Below are 9,497 nucleotides of genomic sequence, written 5' to 3'. Positions count from 1 at the left end.
GGCCTCCTTGTCCTACCCCTAGACCCACTAGACAGCCAACTCCGCACCCCTGTCCCTGGCTCCTGCCCTCCCCATCCCACCTCCAGACCCACCGGACAGCCGGCCTCCCCTACACACACTGGTCCTCGGATCCAGCCCAGCTGGCCCCGTTTGCCTGACTTCGTTCCCCACCTCAGCTTTCCTGCTCCCAGGTGGCCCTTGTCCTGAGGGTGGGCCCTTCTGCCCAGGACAGTCTCCAGCAGAGGTGGCAGATCAGCCTTCTATAATCCCTTCTCTTTTCCTACTACAGCCATGGGTCCCCTGTGGAGCTGGTGGACGCTCTGGGCTGGAGCAACCCTCCTGTGGGGTAAGTCTGACCGAGACCCTCGCCTGGGTTCACACCTTCCATGTGTGCCTCCTCCGCATGTCACCCCAGCCCAGCCGAGAGAGGAGAGAGGCCCTTAGACTCTGTAGAGGAATGTGGCAGAATTCATCCATTCTTACCCTTTTCTGGATGGGAGCTGGTGAAAACCTTAGTCCCCAAACCCACGTGTCCAAGAACTTTCTTGGTTTTCTGCAACTAAACTAAGGTTTGGACTCTGAGCCTCATTCTGCTGAGTTGATGGAAAATTTCACGAAAGTCATTCTTGGAGGGTGTTATCCCCAGTGCTCCCAGGGATGTATCCAGAACTAAAATTTTATAGAAAGCCAAAGTACTGGGAGAAAGATGGGCTACAAGGGTCCTCTAGTCACCAGTCAGCATCCACCTAGGTGACTTCTGAAATGCCCATTGTTCCTGATCCCCTGGCCTGCTGGGATATGGAGGCCCCCTTTATATGGAAGTTGGTCATTCCATAACCCCCACACTTTCTTCAAGATTCCTTAGACCTCCTTCTCTCTCTTCTCAGCTCTAGGGGCTCTCTTCCTAGTTGGGAGTGGTCAGAAGCTCCCACTGCCATCTATTTCTAGCAGACAATTTGTCCACACTTCCCAAATCCCCTTCTTCCCTTTATCCCTTTTCACAAACCCCTAAGTCTTATTATTGTTGTTGTTATTATTATTATTATTATTGAGACAGAGTTTTGCTCTTGTAGCCCAGACTGGAGTGCAATGCCACAATCTCAGCTCATTGCAACCTCCACCTCCTAGGTTCAAGCGATTTCTCCTGCCTCAGCCTCCCTAGTAGTTAAAATTACAGGCACCCCGCGACACCACATTCAGCTAATTTTGTATTTTTAGTAGAGATGGGGTTTCACCACATTGCTCAGGCTGGTCTCGAACTCCTGACCTCAAGTGATCCACCCGCCTTGGCCTCCCAAAGTGCTGGGGTTGCAGGCAAGAGCCACTGTGCCCGGCTCCCGCAAGTCCTATTAAAACAAAAATCAGCTGGGTGCAGTGGGTCATGCTTGTAATCCTAGCACTTTGGGAGGCTGAGGCAGGTGGTTCACTTGAGCTCAGGAGTTCAAGACCAGCTTGGGCAACAAAGTAAGGCCCTGCCTCTACAAAAAATCAAAAAAATGAGCCAGGCACATAGTGCGTGCCTTTGGTCCCAGCTATATGGGAAGCTGAAATAGGAGGATCCCTTGAGCCAGGAGGCTGAGGCTGCAGTGTACTGTGTTTGAGCCACTGCGCTCTAGCTTGCAAAAAGATGGAAATCACACACTGGCAGCAGAGTACATCCACCTTGAGCCCCACAGTGTTTAAAAGAATTGTGGGTTGGAGATTTCACATGAAAATTCAGATAGCCAGTTTCTCTTTAAAAACAGGAAGATCAGCTGGGCATGGTGGCTCATGCCTGTAATCTCAGCACTTTGGAAGGCTGTGGCAGGTGAATCGCCTAAGGTTAGGAGTTCAAGACCAGCCTGGTCAACATGGTGAAACCCTGTCTCTACTAAAAATACAAAATTAGCGGGTGTGGTGGCATATGCCTGTAATCCCAGCTACTCGGGAGGCTGAGGCAGGAGAACCACTCGAACCTAGGAGGCAGAGATTGTAGTGAGCTGAGGTCATGCCATTGTACTCCGTCTCAAAAGAAAAAAAAAAAAAAGAAAAACAGGAAGGTCTTACATTTTTAAAAAGCTCACATTCTTTCATTGTAACAGGTGAAAGCTAGTACCGACAACCCACTGTATTATTATTATTATTTTTTACTAATTTATATATTTAAAAATTTTTTATTTTTATGGGTACCTAATAGTTATATGCATTTATGGGGTACCTGTGATATTTTGATACAGGCATATGGTGTGTAATGATAGAATCAGGGTAACTAGGGCTTCCTTCACCTCAAGCATTTGTCATTTCTTTGTGTTAGGAACATTCCAATTCCACACTCAGTTATTTTAAAATATGCCGTAAGTTACTTTTAACAATAGCCATCCTGTTCTGCTACTAATACTAGATTTTATTCATTTTATTTAACTGTTTAACTGTAATTTTGTACCCATTAACCATCTCTACTTATCCCCGACTCCCCCCACTATCCTTTCCAACCTCTGGTAACCATCATTTTACGCTCTATCTCCATGAGTTCATCAGTTAAAATTTTAAACTCCCCTATATGAATGAGAGCATGTGAGATTTGTCTTCCTGTGCTGGCTTATTTCACTTAGCATAATGTCCTCCAGTTCCATCCATGTTGTTGCAAATAACCAGATCTCATTCTTTTTTTTTTTTTTTTTTTTTTTTGAGATCGAGTCTCACTCTGTTGCCCAGGCTGGAGTGCAGCGCTGTGATCTCAGCTCACTGCAACCTCCGCCTCCCAGGTTCAAGCGATTCTCGTGCCTCAGCCCCCTGAGTAACTGGGATTACAGGCGCATGCCACCATGCATAGCTAAGTTCTGTATTTTTAGTAGAGACGGCGTTTCACCATGTTGGCCAGGCTGGCCGCAAACTCCTGACCTCAGGTGATTCACCTGCCTTGGCCTCCCAAAATGCTGGGATTACAGGCCTGAGCCGCCGCACTGGCTAATCTCATTCTTTTCTATGGCGGAATAATTCTCCATTGTCTGTATGTGCCACATTTCCTTTATCCATTCATCTGTTGATAGACACTTAGGTTGATTCCGTATCTTGGCTGTTATGAATAGTGCTGCAGTAAACATGGGAAAGCAGATGTCTCTTGGATGTACTGACTTCCTTTTTTTCAAATATATATATCCAGCACTGGGATTGCTGGACCCACGGTAGTTATAGTTTTGGTTTTCTCAGAAACCTTCATACTATTGTTGATGGTGATCGTACTGATTTACAGTCCCACCAACAGTGTAGGGGGGTTCTCTTTTCTCCCTATGCTCACCAGCATTCATTATTGCCTTTCTTTAGGATAAAAGCCATTTTAACTTGGGTGAGACGATACTGTCTTGTAGTTTTAATTTGCATTTCTCTGCTGATTAGTGATGTTGAGCATTTTTCTCATATTCTTGCTGGCCATGTGTATGTCTTCTTTGAGAAATGTCTATTAAGATCTTTTGCCCGGTTTTTGTTTTTTTTTTCTTTTTTCTTTTTTTTTTTTTTTTTGAGATGGAGTCTCACTCTGTTGCCCAGGCTGGAGTGCAATGATGTGATCTCAGCTCACCACAACCTCCACCTCCCAGATTCAAGCAATTCTCCTGCCTTAGCCTCTCGAGTAGCTGGGATTACAGGCATATACCACCATGCCTGGCTAATTTTTGTATTTTTAGTAGAGACAGGGGTTTCTTCATGTTGGTCAGACTGGTCTTGAACTCCTGACCTTGTGATCCACCCACTTCAGCCTCCCAAAGTGCTGGGATTATAGGCGTGAGTCACTCTACCCCGCCTCTTTTGCCTATTTTTAAATCAGATTAAGCTGGGTGTGGTGTCTCATGCCTGTAATCCGAGCACTTTGGGAAGTCGAGGCAGGCAGATCACTTGAGGTCAGGAGTTCAAGACCAACCTGTCCAACATGGTGAAACCCTGTCTCTACTAAAAGCACAAAAATTAGCTGGGTGTGGTGGTGCATGCCTGTTATCCCAGCTGCTTGGGAGGCTGAGACAAGAGAATTGCTTGAACCCAGGAGGTGGAGGTTGCAGTGAGCCAAGATCATGCCACTGCATTCCAGCCTGGGTGACAGAGCGAGACCCCATCTCAGACACACACACACACACACACACACACACACACACACACACAATCAGATTATTTGATTTTTTTTCCTATTGAGTTGTTTGAGATCCTTTTACATTCTGGTCGCTGATCCCTTGTCAGTGGCATATGGAAATGCTACTGATTTTTGTATGTTGATTTTGTATCCTGCAAATTTAGTGAATTTATCAGTTTTAATAGCTGTTTGACGGAGTCTTTAGGTTTTTCTAAATATAAGATTGTATCATTTGCAAACAAGGATAATTCAACTTTTTTTCCAATGTGGATGCCTTTATTTCTTCTCTTATCTAATTGCTTTAGCTAGACGGGTTGTAAATATGTTCTCCCATTCTGTCAGTTGCATCTTCATTTCGTGAACTGTCTCCTCTTTTGAGCAGAAGCTTTTTACGTTGACGTAATCTCATTTGTCCATATTTCTTTGGTTGCCTGTGCTTTTGATGTATTGCTCAAGAAATTTTTGTCCAAACCAATGAACTGGAGAGTTTCTCCAATGTCTTCTTGTAGTAGTTTCATAGTCAGAGGTCATAGATTTAAGTCTCTAATCCATTTTGATTTTATTTTTGCATATGGTGAGAGATAGGGGTCTAGTTTCACTCTTCAGCATATGGATATCCAGTTTTCCCAGCACCATTTATTGAATAGAGTGTCTTTCCCTGCAGTGTATGTTCTTGGCACCTTTTCCAAAAATGAATTCACTGTAGGTTGGTGGATTTGTTTCTGGGTTCTATATTCTGTTCCTGGTCCATATGTGTGTTTTTATGCCAGTACCACACTGTTTTGGTTACTATAGTTTTGTAGTATAATGTGAAGTCAGGTCATGTGATTCTTCCAGTTTTGCTCTTTATGCTCGGAATGGTGTTGGCTTTCTGTGTTTTCATATAAATGTTGAGATTAGTCTTCTATTTCTGTGAAGAATGTCATTGGTATTTTCATAGGGATTGCATTGAATCTGTAGATTGTTTTGGGTAGTAAGGACATTTTAACAATATTGTGTCTTCCAATCCATGAACATGGAATATATTTCCGGTTTTTTTGGTGTGTGTCCTTTTCTATTTCTTTCATTATGGTTTTATAGTTTTATTGCAGAGATCTTTGATTTCTTTGGTTTATTCCTAGGTACTTTATTTTATTTGTGGCTACTATACATGGGATTACTTTCCCTTTTTTTTTTTTTCAGATTGTTTGCTGTTAGCATATAGAAATGCTACTGAATTTTGTATGTTGATTTTATATCCTGAAAGTTTAGTGGATTTGTTTATCAGTTCTAACAGCTTTTTGATGAAGTCTTTAGGTTTTCCCTTTTTATTGAGATGGAATTTCACTCTGGTTGTGCAGGCTGAATGGTGCTATCTTGGCTCACTGCAATCTCCGCCTCCTGGCTTCAAGCAATTCTCCTGCCTCAGCCTCCCAAGCAGCTGTGATTACAGGTGCCCACCACCATGCCTGGCTAATTTTTTGCGTTTTTAGTAGAGATGGAGTTTCACCATGTTGGCCAGGCTAGTCTTGAACTCATGACCTGAGGTGACCTGCCTACTTTGGCCTCCTAAAATGCTGGGACTACAGGCTTTAGCCAAGTTTTTTATTTTTTTTAAAGACAGAGTCTCCCTCTGTCACCCAGGCTGGAGTGCAGTAGTGCAGTCTTGACTCACTGCAACCTCCACCTTTTTGGTTCAAGCGATTCTCCTGCCTCACCCTCACAAGTAGCTAGGATTACAGGCATGTGCAACCACACCCAGCTAATTTTTGTATTTTTTTTTTTTTTTTTTTTTTTTTTTTTAGTAGAGATGGAGTTTTGCCTTGTTAGCCAGGCTGGTCTCGAACTCCTGACCTCATTTGCTTGCCTCGGTCTTCTAAAGTACTGGGATTATAGGTGTGAGCCACCAAGCCCAGCTGTCTTTATTTTTTTCTAAATAGAAGATTATAACATCTGCAGGCAAAGATTTTGACCTCTTTTTCCAGTGTGGATGCCCTTTATTTCTTTCTGTTGTCCAAGTGCTTTAGCTAGGATTGCCAATAATATGCTGAAGAATAGTGGTGAAAGTGGACAGCCTTGTCGTGCTCCAGCTCTTAGAGCACAGACGTTCAGTTTTCCCCATTCAGCATGATACCAGCCGTGGGGCTGTTGTACATGACTTTGATCGTGTTGAGGTGTGTTCCTTCTATTTCCAGTTTCTTGAGCGTTTTTAATCATGAAAGGATGTTAAATTTTTTTTTTTTTTTTTTTTTTTTTTTTTTTTTGAGACGGAGTTTCGCTCTTGTTACCCAGGCTGGAGTGCAATGGCGCGATCTCGGCTCACCGCAACCTCCGCCTCCTGGGTTCCGGCAATTCTCCTGCCTCAGCCTCCTGAGTAACTGGGATTATAGGCACGCACCACCATGCCCAGCTAATTTTTTGTATTTTTAGTAGAGACAGGGTTTCACCATGTTGACCAGGTTGGTCTCGATCTCTCGACCTCGTGATCCACCCGCCTCGGCCTCCCAAAGTGCTGGGATTACAGGCTTGAGCCACCGCACCCGGCCAGGATGTTAAATTTTATCAAATGCCTTTTTTGGCATCAATTGAAGTGATCGTATAGTTTTTTGTCCATTATTCTGTGGATACGATGTATCCAACTGATTGATTTGCATCAGCAACAACCCACTTTAGATGGTGTAGGAGGGCCAGTTCCATAGTCACCCCTCCGGGACTGTTTCATACATTTCTATTCCTTGGCTGGCCCCCTCAGCATTTGAGTTTCAGGGCCCTGTCTAAAGTGTTCAGACTTTTGAAAAACAAAAGCCAGAAAGGCTTAAAGATGAATGCTGCATGGATCCAAAGAAAGAGAAGAGGAAAGAAAAGAAAGCCCAAGTTAATATTTCCGCGTGTTTCCGGGTGTAGAGCAAGAGGTGGGGAGGATTGGGTAAGTGGACTCACCACTGCGTTTTCTCAACCAGGATTGACCCAGGGGGCCTCAGTGTACTCCAAGAACTCTGGCGGGGAGGAATTCCTCACCGCCTTCCTGCAGAACTATCAGCTCCGCTACAGCAGCGCCTACCCCAGCCTCCTTATCTCCAGTCTGTCAGAGAGCCCTGCCTCAGTCGTCATCCTCAGCCATGCGGACAATACCTCACAGCAGGTCACAGTGAGGCCCAGGGAGTCAGTCAGGGTCAACATCAGTGCCAAGGCTGAGATGATCGGCAGCAAGACCTTCCAGCACGCGGTGGTGGTCCGCTCTGACCGCGCCATCTCTGTGCAGGCGCTAAACAGCAAGCCCAACACGGCGGAGCTGACGCTGCTGCGGCCCACCCCGGCCCTGGGCACCGAGTACTTTGTGCTCACACCCCCCGGCACCTCAGTCAGCAATGTCCAGGAGTTTGCGGTGGTGGCCGGTGCCGCAGGTGCCTCGGTCAGTGTCGAGCTGAAGGGGTCGGTGACATTCAACGGCAAGTCCTACCCAGCAGGCGGTGTCCTAAGTGTGACTCTGCAGCCCTACAATGTGGCCCAGCTCCAGGGCACAGTGAATCTCTCGGGGTCAAAGGTCACAGCCAGTAGTCCCGTGGCCGTCCTCTCTGGCCACAGCTGTGCCCAGAAACACACGACCTGCAACCATGTGGTGGAGCAGCTGCTACCCACATCTGCCTGGGGCACCCACTATGTAGTAGCCTCTCTGGCCTCCCAATCCCGCTTCGATTTGGCTTATGTTGTGGCTAGCCAGGCCACAAAGCTGACCTACAACCACGGGGGTACCGCTGGCTCCCGTGGGCTCCAGGAGGGTGATGTGGTAGAGTTTGAGGTCCGGCCATCCCGGCCACTCTACCTGTCTGCAGATGTGGGCATTCAGGTCCTGCTGTTTGGCACAGGTGCCATAAGGAATGACGTGACCTATGACCCCTTCCTGGTCCTGATCCCCAGTGTGGCGTCCTACTGCCCTGCCTATGTGGTCAAGAGTGTGCCAGGCATTGAGGGCGTGGCCCTGGTGGTGGCACAGACGAAGGCTGCCAGCGAGCTGACCATAGATGGGCAGGCAATGGGGGCCAACCTCACCTGGGCGGTTGTGCCAGGCAGCGAGTTCTCGTACACCGAAGTGGAGCTTGGCACGGCTGACACGGTCCACGTGGCCCAGGCCACCACTGACTTCGGGATGCTCATCTTCGGGCTGACCGAGGCTGTGAGCTATGCGACAGCAGCGGATTGCAGCCAGAGTGAGTGATTGAAAATGACCCCTGCCTCTGTCTAGCTGGTGACTGCTTTCCCACCCAACTGCTCCTCTGTGGCTTTCAGGATCAGCTGGGCTGTCCTCCCCTCATCTCCCTTCTCTGAGACATCCTTCCTCAAGCCTTCTCAGCCCCTCCCCTCCTCCCAGAAACAATATTCCAAATATTTAGCAACCAGGGCGAGCTGGAGCACTACCAGTCAGAAGAGTCAGCAGCAGGAGCACTGCACCAGGGTCCTGAAGCCCCCACCAAACCGGCATCAGCCGTTGTCTCTTGGTTTGTCTGGGAAGGGTCCTAGGGGAGAGCCAGGGTGCTGAGAAGGAGGGATCTTTGGGGTTGTGGGGGGACAGTCAGGTCAGCAGCTTCTTACCAACCACTTTGGAAATATGTTGATATTTTAGCAACTGACATAGCCATACCAGTTGCTAAGCTGCTCCCCACACCTCAGATAGGAATGTTGATACCCAAACTCAGGAGGTCTAAATGTACAATAATCAGATGACTACATGTTGGGGAGGGGGAGTATCTTGCAGTCTTTCCAGAGGTTTCACGTGTTTTTGATACAGTTAGTGTATACGACCTGGCAGTCTGTGCGACCTCAGGCTCAACCCATGAGAAGCTGCTGGTGCAGTGCAGCATGGGGTCTGAGGACACAACATGCTACAGCCAGGCTCCCAGGGTTCAAACCCCAGCTCTGCTGTGTATCTTGAACAAGTGACTTCTTCTCTCAGGGCTTCAGTGTCCACATCTGTAAAATGGGGATAACTGCTTCTCCCTCAAAACTCTTTTTGTTTTAGAGATAGGGTGTCACTCTGTCACTCGGGCTGGAGTGCAGTGGTGTGATCATAGCTCACTGCAGGCTTAAACTCTTGGGCTAAAGCAATCCTCCCTCAGCCTCCCAAGTAGCTGGGACTACGGGCATGCACCACCACACCCAGCTAATTTTTAATTTTTTTTTTTGTAGACACAGGATCTTGTCATGTTGCCCAGGCTGGTCTCAAATTCTTGGGCTCAAGCGATCCTCCTGCCTCAGGCTCCCAAAGGGCTGGAATTACAGGCCTGCGTCACCACCATACCCAGCTGCAAAAACTTTTGAGGACAGGGAGACAGAGGAAAGGCTATTTCTTCCCATGTAGTCCCTGTCACACTAGGACTCTGGTGTTCCTGGACCTGGCAAAAATACCCCCCCCCAAAAAAAA

The 9,497-nt window shown here is 47.1% G+C and overlaps 1 protein-coding gene across 1 annotated transcript in view; it reads left to right on the top strand.

Moving 5' to 3' along the window:
- The first annotated feature begins 245 nt into the window (after nucleotides 1–245).
- Nucleotides 246–9,497, top strand: part of FCGBP (Fc gamma binding protein) — a 62,726-nt gene continuing 53,474 nt past the window's right edge. Inside the window, exons 1-2 of the mRNA XM_074386368.1 lie at nucleotides 246–346; nucleotides 7,039–8,286. Of these exons, the coding sequence (XP_074242469.1) occupies nucleotides 292–346; nucleotides 7,039–8,286 (1,303 nt within the window). The 5' untranslated portion in view covers nucleotides 246–291. The remainder of the gene's footprint in view (nucleotides 347–7,038; nucleotides 8,287–9,497) is intronic.

This window comes from Saimiri boliviensis, chromosome 14 (genome assembly GCF_048565385.1).
Source record: "Saimiri boliviensis isolate mSaiBol1 chromosome 14, mSaiBol1.pri, whole genome shotgun sequence".
Taxonomy (NCBI): Eukaryota; Metazoa; Chordata; class Mammalia; order Primates; family Cebidae; genus Saimiri; species Saimiri boliviensis.
Note: the sequence above shows the minus strand (reverse complement) of the source record. Positions and strands in the feature narration are given on the sequence as shown.